At 35.4% G+C, this 18,265-nt stretch overlaps 1 protein-coding gene and 1 long non-coding RNA gene across 3 annotated transcripts; one reads left to right on the plus strand and one right to left on the minus strand.

Moving 5' to 3' along the window:
• The first annotated feature begins 595 nt into the window (after positions 1-595).
• LOC124172603 (zinc finger protein 84-like) lies at positions 596-17,953 on the plus strand. Of its 2 annotated transcripts, XM_046552046.1 has the most exons (5): positions 596-695; positions 1,767-1,898; positions 4,647-4,772; positions 5,784-5,856; positions 16,298-17,953. In XM_046552046.1, the coding sequence occupies exons 1-5, from the start codon at positions 627-629 to the stop codon at positions 17,401-17,403; spliced, it is 1,506 nt and encodes a 501-aa protein (XP_046408002.1). In that variant the 5' UTR covers positions 596-626; the 3' UTR covers positions 17,404-17,953. The 2 variants fall into 2 exon arrangements, with proteins under 2 accessions (XP_046408002.1, XP_046408003.1); XM_046552047.1 differs by lacking the exon at positions 1,767-1,898.
• Positions 11,281-15,229, minus strand: LOC124172613. The gene is made up of 4 exons (XR_006868211.1): positions 15,038-15,229; positions 14,771-14,952; positions 12,944-13,068; positions 11,281-12,847 (listed from the first exon to the last, which is right to left on the minus strand). It is a non-coding gene; the product is annotated as an uncharacterized LOC124172613 (long non-coding RNA).
• Positions 17,954-18,265: the final 312 nt, after the last annotated feature.

Below are 18,265 nucleotides of genomic sequence, written 5' to 3' on the forward strand. Positions count from 1 at the left end.
GGGATTTTCTAGTTGTAACATATGAAGCAGAAAACTGAACCACACGAATATTTTTCAGTCAATATCACCTGTACAACACTGGAAATCTCCTGATAGAAATTACTTGTATCTGATGGAGTAGGCTTGTAGATAACGATGTGAAATGTCTGTTTAAGTCATTTGTCTTGGCTATAATTGGGCAGTGTCTCATTATTGCCCTCTCTTTGTTTTAAGCCATCTTTCTCCTTAATTTCAATGAAGGATCCAGCTTTAACTGTTGTGACACCTTATTACAAGCATGGGTAAAGAAATTATTAAGTCAATTCAATGTACAGTGGAACCTCAATCTGTCGTTTCAGCTATTTTGCCTCTGCTGTAAGTGGACAAAACTCTCATTCAAATCACACGCCCTTTGTGACATAACTCTCCCTCCCTAGTTGAACGTTGATATTCTGGAGTTTGATCCGGGAGTCGCAAAAATATCATGAGTACATTGGCCAGCTGGAATGATTTCAAGAAAATGAGTATTTTTTATGATCGAATGGGCTTAGTATTGTTTTTTCTTTAATTGAGTGAAGCCTATTACTATCTTCCAGTTTCAAGTGAAGGGCAAGGATGAAGGTAACCTCAGTGAAGGGATTTATCCTATGCTGTACACATCAGATCCAGCAGGAATTTCAACTGATGTGTCAGACCCATTGGCCACTGATGAATTGGTGAGTTGACTTTTGCCTTGTATAGTTCTAATTTTCTACGGCACAATATCATTCCTTAGTGGATTATTCCCAACACCTCTTAGAACAAACGTAAAGCATTCTCCTACTCCTGATCAATAATGACCAGCTACAGCATACATTTCATGAATGAATAATTTTAAATGAATTATTTATTGTAATGAACCTTTTTTTTGCCTTTTTATGCAAAACTGACAGCACAAATTTATTTACTGAGCAAGTGAGAGCACTGTCATTACATCACTGAGCAGTTATTAATGTTTTGATAGTGTAACACAGCATTTAAATCCGGTTTTGATAGATTGGAAGGGTGATTAGGAATTGAGAGTTGAGAGGAGCACTGTTGAGTTTGGAACAGTTTAATAGCATGACCATGACATCATGATGCAGCTGCTAGCCCGGTCGAACAACATAGCTCGTTCCTTATGAGAGATTGATATTCACAGGAATCAGATCAGATATGGAGTTCGTGATAAAAGTGAATAGGAATATATAACAAGGACTAGGGATTTGTCCTTTACCATTTTTGAATGGGGTGTTGCACGTTGGCAATGCAAATCCATTACCAAAAGACATCAAATTTTAGTGAGGTGAACTGATTTTTATTTACTTTGACTCAATTTTCTGCTGTTGTTGTTCATAGTCTTGAAACTCTTCCACTATTAATGTAATATTAATATTTTGCTTATTCTTGGATTTATATTATTTTCTTAGAAATCAGTGCTCTTTGCCTTGCTCATTTTTGAAAATTAATTTAATGCCAGGGGAAGTCTGCAATTTTAAGAGCTATTTACTCTCAAGATTTTCCCAATAAAGGGGTTCCTTCTTCTCACTAAGAATTTCATTAGATTATATTGAAACAATAAGAAATTTATTAGCCAAATGTTGTTGGTTGATTAAGTAAATCTATTTCTACAAAGAGGCAAGAATCGTTCATTAGGAATAATTTATTTTGTACCGACATCCTGTAATTAAAGCATTCTTCATGATCACTTTTGCTTCTTGTACCAATTGATTATAATATGTATCAATGGAGGTTCCTTTTTCCAATAGAGTAATGCGGTAACATACAAGTGCCCTTCTGTTAAAGAAGATCATATCAGCGATGATGAAGATAGATATAGACTCAATGATTGCACTGATGGTGCATCAAGCAAACTGATTCATCAAGACATTTCTGGTCAGGTAATACTATTTATGAACTATGTATTGTCTGTTGACCTTGAGTTACACATAAAATGATTGGCATCTTCCTAAAATTGGTTTTTCTTACCTTTAAATATTTATTTTCTTTTTCTGTTATAAATCCTTATTAATCTAACTAATGATATATGTACATCTAGAAGCATTCTTATCCCTTCTTCCCATCCATTTCTCCATTTCCCTTTTGACTAATGTCTTTATAAGTGTATCATATCTCATGCTGTGGCTGATGAAGTTTTGTTTTTTCGAAGACTTCTCCATCTATTTTCTGTACTTCCTTGGTACTTCCTCATTCGATCCCTTTTACCTTCTACATTATTCATGAGCAACACATTTTCAATGCTTTCACTAATGACTTTCATGCGGCCGTCGATTTAGAATCTAGCTATCATTTTTAAATATGCTCAGCATGTAGTGTCCAATGAATATTTTCCATATTTTAGTATTAGTACTCTCAGCTGTGTGGAGATTCCCATTTTCTTTAGAGTTCTCTTTGTGCCGAAGCTATTCTATTCACTATTTCTTTCTTGCTTCATCCATCACTGATAACTAGGCCTCATGTAGCTTGTGTGCTTTTAAGGTTATGAGACATGAAAATGACAGTGTTGAAACCATAGTCAGGAGTGGAGATATATGTGAAAGTGTGGAAGTTATCATTTGTTGTTCATATTTTATCATAGATAATTATTGTATTTACACCTGAAACAATTTCATACACTTGAAAGCACTGTTGTATAGCTTTTGAGCAAATATGTATGCAAAGGTTTGTTATTTTCGTGCAAGATAATGACATTCTTCTTAAAAGCTCAGTGCTCTTTGCTCTGCTCCTTTTGGGAAGTTAACTACAATGATAGGGGAAGTCCCCACCTTTAAAAGATATTCATTCTCATTATGTACCCAATGAAGTTGTTCCTCCCTTTTCTTAAGGCTTTTATTGGGTTGTATGAGAAGGAAGAATAAGTTAACTGACTGAATCTTGTTAGTCAATTAAGTTACTCTGTTTTTTACAAATAGGCCAGAATAATTGATCAGGGATTACTTGTTTACTACAGACACCCTGTAATTCAAGCTTCGTTCATGATCACTTTTGCTTGTGCACCAATAGATGAAAATGTGTATCAAAGTGTGTTCCTCTTTCCAATAGAGTGATCCAGTAACGTACAAGTGCTCTTCTGTTAAAAGCGATGAGATAAGCGATGATGAAGAAGAATATGTGTTGAATGATTGCTCTGATGGTTTTACAAGCAAACAGGTGCATCAAGATTCTTCTAATCAGGTGTTACTATTTATCAACTATTTATTTTCCATTGAACTTGAATTGCATATGAACTACATTGCCATCATACACCCACGTTCCTTAAATTCATTTCATAGAGTCCTCAAATCTTAACTAACATCTGCTTATCTTTCCATTTTAATGCTCTTCTTGTTGTATATCCTTAATAATCTGACTTATTAAAACTTTCTGAGCCATTTTTTCCCTACTTTCAGTCCACCTGTCTCTGTCTGTCTATTCTTATTACAAGGCCATCATATCTCATGATGTAGCCGATTAAGTTAACATTTTTAGAAGACATCTTATCTCCCACTCCTCTTTGACTTTTCTGCAGCTGTCAATTTTGAAACCTTGCTACTATTTATAAATATGTTCCATATGTAGTGTTTCATGAATTGTTTCCTTACGTCTGTATTTTAATTCTCAGCTGTGAGTAGATTATTCTTTTTTTGTAGAATGCTCTCTGTACCTGTGCTATTCTACTTACTATTTCTTTCCCGCTTCATCCATCACTGGTTATTCTGCTTCCCTTAGTATAACATGTCAGTCAGTTTTTAAGGTTATGAGAAGTGAAAATGAGATAGTGATGAAACCATTGTCAGTAGTGGAGTTATACTTTATAGAGGTGAAGTTATCATTTGTTGTTTATAATTATTACGGATATATTGCATTTATACCAGAAAAAATGTTCACATCGTTGAAAGCACTGTCGCATACCTTTTGAGCAAATAAGTTGTTAAGAATTTAGTTATTTCTGTGAAAGCTAATGACAATCCATTTCAATAAACATTATAAAATTTTTATTTAGTCACTCGTAGTAAGAACAGCTCTATTACACACCACTCATCAATTGTTTGTGCAGAGTAAAATAAACCTTCATATTTTCCCATTGAAGTTAAGCATCTCTTGTCTTATAAGGAGTTCATGTATGGATAACTTTTTCATCAACTTGGAATTGCCACCTGTTATATCTAGACTGAGTAACTTATTTTTATTAATCAAAATGTTTAACAAACTGACTTATAAAGCAAAACACAATAAATTATTCACCTTTATTGACCCTATTAATTTTCCATGTATGTGTGTTATTACATTTGTGCTCTGGACTCTCATGGAAATTTCTCCCATAAAATAGGTTTCTAATAAGAATAGGATTACATCTGGAGTTTTACATTTCCAGAAATCATTGCCCTGATGATCGTTACGTGGCTTTTGAAGGGATTTTGCAATGAAAATAAGAGGTTTTAAGTCTTTATTTAAGTGGTAAATTTAATAAACATAAGCATAAACATTATAAAATTCTGACATTATTTACTTTGAGGATGCTTGCAAGGTAGCATGAAGAATGTATCCATCTTGAATGAACTTTAATTTTATTCGTGAGACAAATTCTCAAAAGCATTTCTTTTTTGTATGTGAATCATTTATGATGATGATTTGGCATTATGTTGCAGCCCATAACCTTAACTGCATCCCAAGGTGAAAAGGTGAAAACTCAGGGGACAGGAGCCATGGTAGAAGACCTGGAGTGGAGTCTGATTGGGGCAAAAAAGGAACCATCTCTGGAAGAGAATACCCAGGTATGTAAGGAATTCTTGTTATGGAATTAAATGAATTGATGACGGCTATATGTAGTTGGTAAAAATTTAAACATTTATCATTGTAAATGGTAGGACGTTTTGCTTTCTGAAGAGCTGTTAAGGTTACCCATTTGATTCAAAGTTTCTAATTCCTGAAGTAGTATTCATGTCTCAAAAGAAGCCGTTTTCATTCCTCTTTATGTTTTATTTATGTGTGATAGTATGCTTTCCTTATATTTTACAAAAGTAAACGCTTGTACTAATAAATCATCTCATTAAGAATATCAGGTCTTACATTTAAATCAAACTTTTTAGTGATATAATATGTCGGAAGCTGTCCATGAATCATCCCTGTGTGGGGTAACATTACCAATGCTTTGATTAAGAAATGCAGTTCAACATTTACATGTCTATTTTACTCCCTTATACATGGTCTACCTTCATGTAGGAGCGATAGCCTGGCGACTATGCTGTGTGGCTACTACCTGGAACTTCTAAGTACTATTTTTGCATGCAGCTGTTTTCATAATTTGTTCCGACTTTTCATTTAACAAATACCTTATGTTCATCAATATCTCCATGATTTTCACAGAAAAATTTACATTTCAGTGTCATTATCTTCTTCTGCAATGAGGCTGCATCAGATTTTATCCCATTTTTTGACATGATGTATAGTTTCAAACATGTCATTTTGGTTTTTCATTACCAAAGAAATCTTAATTCTTTTATGGTATCTTATGAATAAAATGACATCAATCGCAGAGTTTACGAATAAAAGTAATATTGCAATGCTGGCGTAGCGTAAATTCAAGACCACTTCTTTGTTGAAAGAAATGCAAAAATATACAATTCTCTGAGTGTTGAAAAAATGTTTATTTTGAATGGAAAATATTTGTTGGGAGTTCCAACTTTTGATGCAGTGTGGTGTATGAAGTAGTTTTAGTCAATCCTTAAAAACAATTTCTGAAACCTTTGTGCATACATGATTCATATGTTGATGATTACTTACAGCTTACTTTAGGCGAGGATGGGGACCCAATTGAGAGATTGACTATTGCCCATGATTCCACTACGAAGGCATTTGGTGAGTACTCTTAATGGTTGAAAGTAACTCTATACATGAAGGAAATGATGCTAATGTGGAGGATGCACATGTTAATGCTTTCATTTAGCCAACTTTTACTGTTACAAGGGACATAGTTTAAAAGTACGACAGTGGCCAATGAGTCCGCAATGAAATCAGTGGGTTAGTGCTCTCCAGGGCTACAAATAGCAGTATATAGATAAGGCTTATGCTGCTTTCTGATGGGATGTCTTTTCACTGGCCACCATCCCAAGCGTGCTGGCGTGCTTTCAAATAACCATACGTCTTTATGGATGCCTTCAGATGAGTCTAATCACACCATGGTCTCCGCAGCACCCATTTCATTCCGGAATGGAACCGTGCCATCGACACCATCAACGGGCCAAAAAATTGAGGCCATTTTCAAATGTGACGACTTGCTAGATTTCATGATGACGTGTCGTGAATGGTGGATTGTACTGTGATGTCATATTTCCTGAAAGTGGCCTTCTTGTGACTGATTAGTCATCCATCCATATTCTCTGTTTTCTTTAGCTTAAGTGCCAAATGGATAGGGGAGAAGAGTTACGTTTACATGCTTTTTTGTGGTCATCTATATCATTTGTAATGCTTTACAAAAATTTTGTTGTATTGAAATTTTTAATATTTAACTAGCCATGTTTTGAGACCAGTTTATTGAAAAAATAGCAACAAATCACCATAATGGAGCACTTGATTTGATTATCGAGCATCGAAAAGTCTTAATAGAGAATGTTAATATGGAAACTGGTCATGTGAATTGAAAAATTATCTTTGCTTTTGGCCCATTATAAGTTAGTGGCAAAATTATGGAAAATATTTTAAATGTGTGCATTCCTTTTCGCCCTTCTTTCCCTAGAATAGGCTATGGTGCTTTGTTGGGTTTAACGGAGAGCCAAGCATGAAGCTTCCTTGGTGGAGAAAATACTGTTGACATAATATAAAATCGATAGTAATGCGCCAGTAATGGAATCAGTATGGCTAAGAATAGCCAAACTTGATTTCAATCCCTTAATTGTAGGATTTTGGTGTTATAAAACAGTATATTATTGATAGTGGGTGTCATGCTAACTTTGGTTAGTAAGGTAATGATTCTAGCTGTAAGTTTTATCCATCTCACAGCAGGATGTAAATTTAGGGGCAGTCACTTTTTCCCTTTTAACACTTTCACGCCAAATGTGGGTCGCAGCCGACGGGCATTTTCATGTCATACACCTAACGTCAGGTATAGCTGTCGTGGATTTTTCAATGCAAACGATTAGACATCTGCTCCTGCCAATGCGAGGGAAGGTAAGATACGCCTGAGTTAGAAATCATCAGATGCTTTCAGTGGCCATACTCTATATTTCGAATTTATTTAGTATTAGAATGTAAAGTTATGGGCAGTCACCTATACCCTTTCCTGCCAGCACCTATGGTTGGAAAATGTTTTAGTGCTACGAGAATCATTAGGACATTTTAAACATTTCTGTACGGAGCTCTATTTTGGGGGGAGTTGCATGGGTATTTTAGTCCCTTAGAATTCGGACCCAGCTCATCATTGCATCTATCCCTCACCCCAGTCTCTAACGCAGTCATAGCATTAATCCACAGCCAACTTATTGCATTACCAATGTTTTTTCAACCAAACATTAAATTTTATTTTCAATAATTTACTCTTCTAAAAGAATTCCTGCAGTGAGGATGATCATAAATAAGTGGGAGGGTTCCGGTCCTCTACGTATGAAAATGTTCATCGCCTCCACGCGACGTCGGGCACAAAAGGGTGTAGCCCAACCCACCCACTCATTTATATCCTCTCCCCAGTACTCCGTCGTGAAGTGTTTCACTGTCATTGGTTTTTGCGATGATATCTTTCGTTGCGTACTACATACTGTTGAATTTTTTTACTTTGAAATGAATTTCCATTTTTTCTCTGTGCATAAGCAATTTTTAAAACGAAATTTTAGCATTAAAAATAACGAATTTCTGAAGTTATAGTCTTAGGACCTTGTGTTCACTAACTTTGTTGTCATTAACACTACAAATCCGTTTAAAATTCCGAAATGCTTAAAAGAGGTAAGTAATTTTTTAGAAGGTTAAATTATTGAAATCAAGTACTACATTTGGTTTAAAAAATACTGGTAACACAATAAGTTGTCCATGGACATGTGTTAAGATAGAGATAGAGGCTCAAGTGCAGTAGCAGGCTTAAAGGAAGGGCACACCGTTGAGTTGTCTCCCAAATCTGAGTAATGAAAAAACCAACGGTGACTCTACTCTAAAATTAATCTACACACAGATAGACTCCAAACATTCTCATGCTGTTCATAGCGTGGAAAAGGTTTTCCTAGTGTAGGTGCTTGCAGGAGAGGGTTCTAGTGACTGCCCATAATGTTGCATCCCAACCCTTTAACTCTTTAGTAGGCATGAGGGGCACAAAGGTGGTCGATAGTGTGTCATCAGGTGTGCCATTTATCATATGATGGCATATTATGCACCTGATATTAGTAGCTGTACATCATTTAGTCCTCTAAAGCCTCACACAGTTGTATGTTAGTAATTGGCACATGGTTAGCATAAATAGAGCAAGAAATGAAGCTGGTGTGACTTGGCCACATGACTTTGCCTCACGCCGGTGAAAATTTTTTTGTCAGCATTGCTTATAAATATGCAACAAATTTTGTGTGATATTTTTCTACATTGATGAAGACAGTGTTTCACACATCTAAGTTACTGCTATGGGTTCCTTGTAAAGTGGCCTGCTTTATTGCCTCCTCTGCAGGGAAGGGTAGTGGGAATGCAAGAGACCTTAAGCTGGTGCTTTTCAAGGGACAAAGTTCAACCGTTTTCCCTGCAGTGAGTTACAGAAATCCACTCTCCTAAAATACAAAGCAGTGATTCGCAGCCGTACGATTTATTGAAGGTACCCTTCTTCTGGGTTCTTTATCTCTTATCTTAGCTGATATGGGAGTATTTATTGTGGGTGTCACTCCCCTGTCGCGTTTAGATATAGCGTATCTTCTTTTTAGCGGAATTGCTAAATAGTCAACTGAATAGGAAGTGATTCGCAGTTTCCTTTTCATTTTCTATTATAAACTGTGAATAAGCGGTTCTGTTTTTGCAACAGTTTTTCATGGTAACTTTCTTTTATAGAACTAATTTTACATATTTTTACAGCCCAAAGGACCGTACTGAAGTAGTAATTCAGCTGTTGATATTGTTATTCTGTTAGTTCAGCGATTTGTGGGTGCCAAAAGGTACATGTGATAACTAGTTCACTATTGTTTCCCTGGCCCAAATATTTGCAGGAAAAAAGGCTTTCATACATTGGTACGATCAAAAGTAGTTAAATGTAAATTAGGAAAGGATTTTTACCCAGCAAGAGCAGAACATTGAATTAATCTCTCTTTAATTTCCAAAAGAATTGTATGTTCATGTCATACTGCCCAAAGACCATATATCAGTTCTTGTTCATTTCACAATGCTTCACGATACTGCCATTGATGTTGAAAGTGGTAGCTAAAAGAAATCTGATGTGTGTACATCTTACAACAAAACTAAAATTGGCGTCGACCAACTGTGTGAAAAATGTAATGTGGCTCAGTGATTGTGTAGTGATTTTCTGCAGAAGATAGCAGGGATAGCAATAAAGACGCTAATTATGATAAAGAGTGGAATCACTACTATCCCAACGTAAATAATAGCTGAGGCGTGCGTGCAATCCTGAAATATGTAAAGTTATTTTGGTTATTTTATTGCTTTAAGGTAGTTTGAGCGAAAAATCAATCATCATAGAATTCTATGATTTTTATCTCATTGTAAAGAAAAAGTCTTGATCTTTCCAGTGATATCATAATATACACCCCTTACCGGGCTAAATTCAGAGATATTTGTGAGCAAAGAGAAGCTGATTTACATGGCATAGATAGGAGCCATGCGCTTTGGCGACAGAATTTATTTAAAAAGAATTATTTCCCGTTTATAGAAATCGACAAAAAACTAACTGAGTGTATTAAACTTCATTTATGAATTTTTGGTTGCATTAAAATTATAGGTCACCGGTAGTATAATTAAAATATAAAAGAAAAACTTTTCGTCGAACAGGCATTTCCTGCAGACGACCGGATGCCGGAAGATTCGGCTTGGCAACGCTGCTTTAGAATTAAACGTAAACAAACATGATCGCATACGACAGCATACAAGGAATAAGCATTACTGGATATAATTGATTGCGTAAGAGTTTAGTGTACTGACTTTCCATATTGTCGCAGTAAATTCCAAGTACAAAAATTACTTCGTGGTGGATATTGGGAAGTGAAATATGAGAATCGCGATTCCTAATACTATTTGGGTTTCTGTAAACTTCGAATAAAGAGATTTCTTATGTGTACGTAAATATTATTTGGCATGCTTTGGGAGGAAAGATATTACCGATTTTACGCATACTAAAGGTGTCTGCATATTTACTTTCACCAGTACGATTCTCCATCCGCATTAATGAACTTGCTATTTGTGGTGAAATCGAGTGGCTCAAACCATCTTTTAGGTATGAGCCGTGCGTGAAACCTATTGAACAACGTTAACAGGTAGTTATTGACAGGTACTTTTTATATTTAAGTCAACGCAGTCCGAACCTTACATAAACGAAAGGATAGGATTCAAAGCGAGATATTATGAGTGTAGTCATGCGTTTACACTTAAGTCAAACAACACATTTCGTTTATGGTAAAATTCTGTCGAATCATCTCCCTTTTGGAAATCAGAATTCATCCCACAATGCATAAAACCTACTAAATCTTGTTGCCTAAACCGAATTTGAGGAAACCTTTCGAAAAAATGAATGTAGAACCAGCCCTCCGAATATATTAACATTGGCCGACATCGATTTTAAATTACCTATCTTTTCTTCCACGTAATGCAAAATTACAAGATTGCTCTGTTGGAAAGTTCTTGCTCCAGTAACTGTAGATTTGCACGTCATGAATGCAGAGCTGACTACTAACCACGAAGCAATCAAATGAATCTAATCTTTAGATAGAACGTAACCGAAGTATAAATTAATCTTCCAATAATAGTCATATTGAGTCTAAAAGGAAGTGCATCTTGCCATTTCCTTACAACAATCCCTTAGGAACAAGAAATTCACACCAAATGGACTTCTGCTTACATCATTACAGAGATACTAAAAGCTAAAGAATCGCAATATTGAGCTTCAACTACTAAAATCTCCATAACACTATTCTAAATGAAGCTTGCCATTCACCTTTATGCCTACTGCAATACCCCCTTACCTTTAGTTAAACTGGATACAATTTCAATATTCTGCTTTTCATCTCAAGGCCCTATTCTGGAAATATATGCACATAGCTACCAACTTAGGGTTTGTAGGAAGGAATCAGACAAAAAAATGATATATTACTACACTTCTGGTATGCATATTTCTTATTAATACATAACAAAAATTACAAAATATTTACAGAAAAGCACTCTACAATGTTACATAAATGCAGCAATACACATTTCAGTTTCACTCAGTGTTGGCTAAGAACATAAAAAGGAGAGCCAGGGCTCCCAAGAGACATTAAATTGGCTACTATATACTTTATTTGTTTGTATATGAGGTATTTCTCTGCTGTCTTATCACTCTAACTTGCTTGTGATAATGTTCCCTCATATTTCCAACATAGTAGTGGGATTTTTTCCTTAAAATCAGTGTTAAAAAATACACTTCAGGCATTCACAGTAAATTTTGAAGAAATGGGCAGAGGCTAGTCTTAAAAAGAAACATTTCTTTGCTAGCATTCAACACTGCATATGCCCCACTCCAGCAGAATAGAAGAAAAAATGAAGGCTACAGTAAGGAGGCAAGTTACAGTCCCTGTGAACCAACTTTGGTTGTTCCCGAAGTCATTCATTGTAAGAGCAAAAGATATAATACGAAAGGGAATATGTTACCAATGTTAGCTATGTAAGCTGATCTTGATTGTGATTAACTTCAGGAGCCAATAGCATTGTACATGGAGACCACCAGATTTGCCTTAACCTTATTTCTACATAATATAGAAAAGCTGGTGGACATTTTCAGGTTAATTTTATATATAAAGATATTTATATACATAGAGTGGAACACAATGTCTTTCAGTAATTAGATGGCAATTAGTTAAACAGTACTTTAAAATAACTTTCACCGATGCAAATATAATAAAATCCTTGCTACCCTTGTAACAACAATCCCTTGGGAGGGACAGCATAATTTTCTTGCCAATCAAGGTGCGCAAAGAAATTGATCAGCCCTATTGACAAAATCCCACTAACAATACAGGAGGGAGTTTCTAAAGAGTCATTCTCACTCAAAGGCGTTGACGCATTAACCAGTATACAAGATAATCACCCAAAAGAAAAAATGGAAAAATTGCCCAATATTATGTCACGCAAACCTTTAGACCCTTGCAGCAAACCTGAAGATACTAGTTAAAATACTCAGGAGACACCTGTTACCACAAGCCAGAGGACGTGGGGAGAATCTTAAAGAAGCTAAAAAATCTCTAATAGACTTTACAGTATGACCATTTCTACTATGTACATTTACAACCATGCTATACATAAGGCATAAGATAATTTATCAGTCTACTCTTTAAGTTTTCTCAACTCCTCAAAATATTTACTAATAGCCTCAATAGACTTGTGAAACTCTATTCTCCTTTGGATGGTAACATGGGGCTTACCATTGATACTCTCTCACATGTGTACTTAATCTTATTCCCTCAGTTCCACATTTACTGAGCCAGCTGTAGCCACCACCAGTATTTCCACCAGCTTCTCCATATTAATGCCAGCTGTAGCCATTTGGGAAATCATTAAGCTTGAAATAACACTCCACAGGGTTTGTAACATTGCCACCTTCTGTGTCTTCTACACATTGCACAGATAGTGCTGCATACATAATACGCAAGTAATTTTTTGGAGTGGTAATCAATGACAGACCAATGCCCTGTAAATGTAAAAAGAAAGACATTTTAACTGTTAACATAATAAAGAGGAACAATTTATACATAATTTATTTCCCAGAAAATATGATGGAATTTACCAGGTTTACTGTCATATGATTACCCATTGCCTTTCTTCTGCCATCCATAATCATAAGAGGCAATGATATCTACCTCAGCTCCATCATTGCATTGCATAGGAGACTCTTCACTGGGAGTCATGCCACTGAAATAAATTATGTACACTGAATGAGGGGCCACATATTAATTAGCCAATGCACTGCACTTAGATTTCTGTGACTGGGTGGAATTAAAACTAAGGAATAGAAATAGTATGATAACATTGGAGGTAATCTACCGCTTAACTTATGATATTCTTGATTCAACATTAGGGAGGACATTGTATATGTGTCAGACACTTATACCCTGTCATTGGTTAATGTGACACAAATACATTTTGCCACTTTGGAACTCATTAGCATAACAAAAACATTAATCAGTATGTATAATGAAGTCTTACTAAAATTATAAATTGCAATATTTCCACTGAGTTTTATTATGACAAAACGCATTTCATTGCTACAAACAACATTATCAAGTGTTGTTGTCATAATAAAACTCAGTGGAAATGTTGCAATGTCTTTTAAATTGTACTAATATTAAAAACTTCCACCATATTGTGCCCAACATCATACCAGATATAGTGAAGTAGGTTGTAATTATGATAAATGTAGGAAAGCAACCACAATCAGGACAGAACCATCAAGAACAACAGGGAGATGATGTCGATGGATAGGAACATTTTCCTGCAATATTATTTCCACTAGTAAAATATGATTATATGCAATTCTTTTAGAAATATAAGTTCAATGTGATCATTAACATTCACTCAATGCAACATTAGGAATTTGAAATGAATAAGGGTTTGCAAATAGTATGTCCAGCCTTGACTTTTAAAAAATTAACGACAGAGAAAACATTTCTTCACATTGCATAAAAAAATAAGTTGAGAGAGAAGGATGAGCATCATAAGTGGAAAGGGTATGGCCACGGAAACAAAGCTGATTGAATTATAACTAATACTCCTCTTCTGGCAAGCACATGCAAATAGCTGTTAGAGGAGACAGGTAATCCCTTTAAGAAATCAAGAAAAGTTATTGATCCACGAAGAATATTGAAAGTCTTAGATAAATAAGTAGCATGTAAAATTATGGCATAGAATAATAGTTGCAACACTGAGCACACCAGTAAAAGGGCTGTGCTGAGTACTTTACCTCTTTAAGAAACAATGACTAAGGAATGATAATCAAGGAGAAATTAGATTGTCTTCAATTGCTGAATAAATACTTAAGATAAGTATACTGTAGTTGAAAATATATGTTAGATAGACTTCTAATCCTATGACCTGATAACAGATCACCATAATTAATCAACTTATAATCCACATTAACACAATCCAGCAGTTATTGATTTTCTATGTTAAAAACAGTAAATCTGTGGTAATTCTCTGGTTCTAAATATCAAACACTTTATATAGCTCACATCACCAAATTCCAGTCAACAGTCACTTAATCAATTATGGTTTCATCCAAAGGAACCAATAACAAATTACATTGAAGGACAATAAAAAATTAAATGAAACTTAATTTAAAATTACACTTGAACAAAGTAATCATCAAAAAAATTAAAGCCTCTGCATTTACTAAATTTTAGTTTATATATTGGACCTACTACTGGTAATGTTCATGGAATGCAATGTACATGGAAATAAAAAGCACACCGACTGAATATTTCCAAGAGATATGAAAGAACGTAATGCAACCACAAAGCACATTAAAAAAAATGAATTAACATTCACATTGGGTTTCGGGGGACCAATAACGCTACTGCTTATAGTCTCATTTTTTTACTGATGCGGTGAAACTTACGGTGTTAAGGCCAAAGTGAGAAGCTTCTCCACCTCCACAGCTTCCGTACTCGATTGCATCTTCAACCTTTGACCCCACAGATCGCTCCTACCTTTTCCAAGTGGAATTGGCGACAGACGGAATAACTAGGGTTGCCAAAACCCGATTCATTTGCTCATTCCCAACACATGACAGGACGCACACTATAAATGAAACAAAAATTTATTTTCAGCTAATAACATACTTCCATTCTTAAATTCGCAATGAGGTATTTACTAGAACACTTACCTATATTCACTGAACGTTCGAGAAGAACTCTTCTGTCCCTTCGTAAATTCCTTCTTCCGCACAAACCGCCCCGCTTTACTAGTGGATGGCTTCATCGTTGAAGCAGAGAAGGCTGAAAAACTGGCATATTTCACTAAAAAGTTAGAGAAATACTCGACTTTATAAAGTATATTTCAACATCGAAATCTCTGCACTCCTGTAACGCTTCAAGCCATTCACTTGTTTCTCTGAGAGTCGCACCAACCTAAGAAATTTGACGTTGTTGCCAAGTCGAACGTCTCTTAGACATATGTCATTTCTTGCGATACAATGCTTTAAAATTGCTTTCTAATATAAGTAACTCTTATAGTTTTATGTTTGAACATTTCAGATGCCAGGATATCGTACTCCAAGTCGGGATTAAGTCCATACTATATTAAGGAAACTTATTATTATATTACTAAAAGTACGGTTGGTACCTTTGGTAATAAGTCAAGATAGAGTTTAAAATACGTATATTTTGTTCATTACCGAGAAAAATAAGCAACTGAAGCAAATATTTTCCCAACAAAAAATTATAAAATTGTATCAAAAACCTTAACAACTCTTGATATTTGTAAATTTTGAGAAGATTCAGTCGCTGTTGTGACTACGGATCTATCTCGCTCAAACTACCTTAAGCTTTAAATGTTTAATAGTTTTATGAAAACTAATTCAGTAATAATTTAAAAAATATTTACGAGATGTTCGTCTGTAGTGCCACAAAATTTACGATTTTAATTTTTTAATTTTTAATTGGTTGATTGAATCATGTTTTAATTTACAAAACATTTGCCAATCATAAGATATTGAATTGAATAGTAAATTAATTTATATTTTTAAAATATCTACCTTAGGACTATTCAACTTAAAGAAAATAGGTTTAAATCACAGTCTGCCATAGAAAGGACAAATTCTTAAAATGACCTGATTTTATTCTTTTTTATCAATTGTATGTCAGATGTGCTGTGTGCATGTGTTTTGGCTTTTGTATTAATACAATGGGTTATAATGATTCATGTTGTCCTAGACGTTTTTGTGTTATGTGTTTCTTTCCCAATTTTTTCCCATCTATTTATTTTCTGTTTATTTTTGCTTCTGGTTTCAAGTCCAAGCCAGGCTAGATTTTAACTCAGTGAATTATGCCTTTTTTCATCCATTAAATCACTTTTGAGTTGTAGGTTTAGGAATCTTAGTTTTCATGTATAACTATGATAGTTGTCATTTGAAATTATTTTCTAGGGGTCCAAACAACCGATGGAATGCCGATTCAAACAACATCAACGTCATATCTGCCTGCGGAAGGAAATGTAAGGAGTTATACAAATGAGGAATGCACTGGTCCCACAGCTTTGGTGACACAAAGTGATTTCAACGCTGGAGCATCCCTAGTAAAGACGGAAAGAAACCTGATGGATGAAGACATGGAAAAATGTGGTGCTCCAGCAACTGACATGAAAAAAAATCGCTCAATTCCTGATGATAGACAATGCAATGTGAGAAACAACAAATCACATAAACTCAGTGGAACTGGAGGCGCAAAGACTTTTTTTGGGGAGAAAGGTGGTTTTGATGCACCAAAAACTATGAATAGCCTAAGGAATATCAGAATTATTAGAATTGAAAGAAATGGCTGTGAGACCCTCGTGGGAGACAAGGAGGAGATGCCTGATTGCTCGATCAAAAATCCTAGGAGCAGTAACAGGTTAAACAAAAATTCATTTCACTGCAGAGATACATTCAACGACAAAAATGAGCTAATCAAACACACAAAAAGTAATTCTGATGCTCATAATTTTGATGCTGTAGCAGAATCATCAATCGCAGAGAAATCTTATTTGTGTTCAGTCTGCAAAAAGTCCTTCTCTCTGTGTAATGACCTTGTTTCCCACATACATTCACACACGGGAGAAAAATCTTTTTCATGTAATGAGTGTGAAAAGTCTTTCTCGAATAAGAGCAACTTAGTTGCACATATTCGTACACACACGGGAGAGAAGCCTTATTCTTGTACAATTTGCTCCAAGTCTTTTACTGAGAAAGGCAACCTCAATTCACACATCCATGCGCACACAGGAGAGAGACCTCATTCTTGCAACTATTGTGAAAAGACTTTTTCGAAAAAGAGCTACTTAGTTACACATATTCGCACACACACGGGAGAGAAACCTTATTCTTGTACAATTTGCTTCAAGTCTTTTACCCAGAGTGGCAACCTCAATGCACACATCCGTTCACACGCGGGAGAGAGACCTTATACTTGCAACTTGTGTGAAAAGTCTTTCTCGAATAAGAGCCACTTAGTTAGACATGTACGTACTCATTCGGTAAAGATACCTTTTTCATGAAATGATTTTGAAAAATCTTTCTCAAGAAAGGGGGACGTAGCGACACTTTTTCGTGCACACTCGGGGGAGAATCCTTATTCGTGCAGAAGGTGCGAAAATTCTTTTCCTGTGAGCAACTTTCTGGTCGGACACATTCGAACGTACGCCGGAGGGAGACCTTGTTCATGCAGAATTTGCAAAAACAACATTCATTCAGAGGTGATCTCTCAACAGTCACATGCGAAACAACCCAGAGGAGAAATGTTATTCGTGCGGTGACAAAGAGCCTATGGATATGTGTGCACACCCAATAGGATATTTATTTTTGCAACATCTGCAGCAACTATTTCACTCGTTTATACGACCTAGTTACACATTAGTACACAAAGAAAAGATAAAACTTTTCAATTTAACATTTGTTGTATATATTTTGATGTGAGTGCTTACCTTCACAGTCACATGCATGCTCACATGTGAGAGCAGCTATTTTTATGCATAGCCTGCATCAATCCGTCACTGCAAGGAAAGGCCTTGACCACCACATGTGTACATTAAAAGCTTTGAAACATTATTAATGTTGAGTTTGTGCTATTTATTTCACTTTGTGTTTCAACCTCTACTGCCACATTGGAACACAAGTGAGAGACATTATTCATGTTGTGTATGCTGTGATGATTTCACTGGGATAAGTCGCCTTTGTGCATGCAACATATTTGCTCGGGGACAGGATAATTCACATAAATGTTACAAATGTTTCTAATTCAATCTCATGCAAATATGCACTTAAAAGCCCAATAGTAAATTCTTGCCTGCACAATTAGGACTGAAGGATAGTTAAGTGCCGACAGGGATTATTGGCAATCTATGTAAATGCATGAAGAAT

Source organism: Ischnura elegans, assembly GCF_921293095.1.
Source record: "Ischnura elegans chromosome 13 unlocalized genomic scaffold, ioIscEleg1.1 SUPER_13_unloc_1, whole genome shotgun sequence".
Taxonomy (NCBI): Eukaryota; Metazoa; Arthropoda; class Insecta; order Odonata; family Coenagrionidae; genus Ischnura; species Ischnura elegans.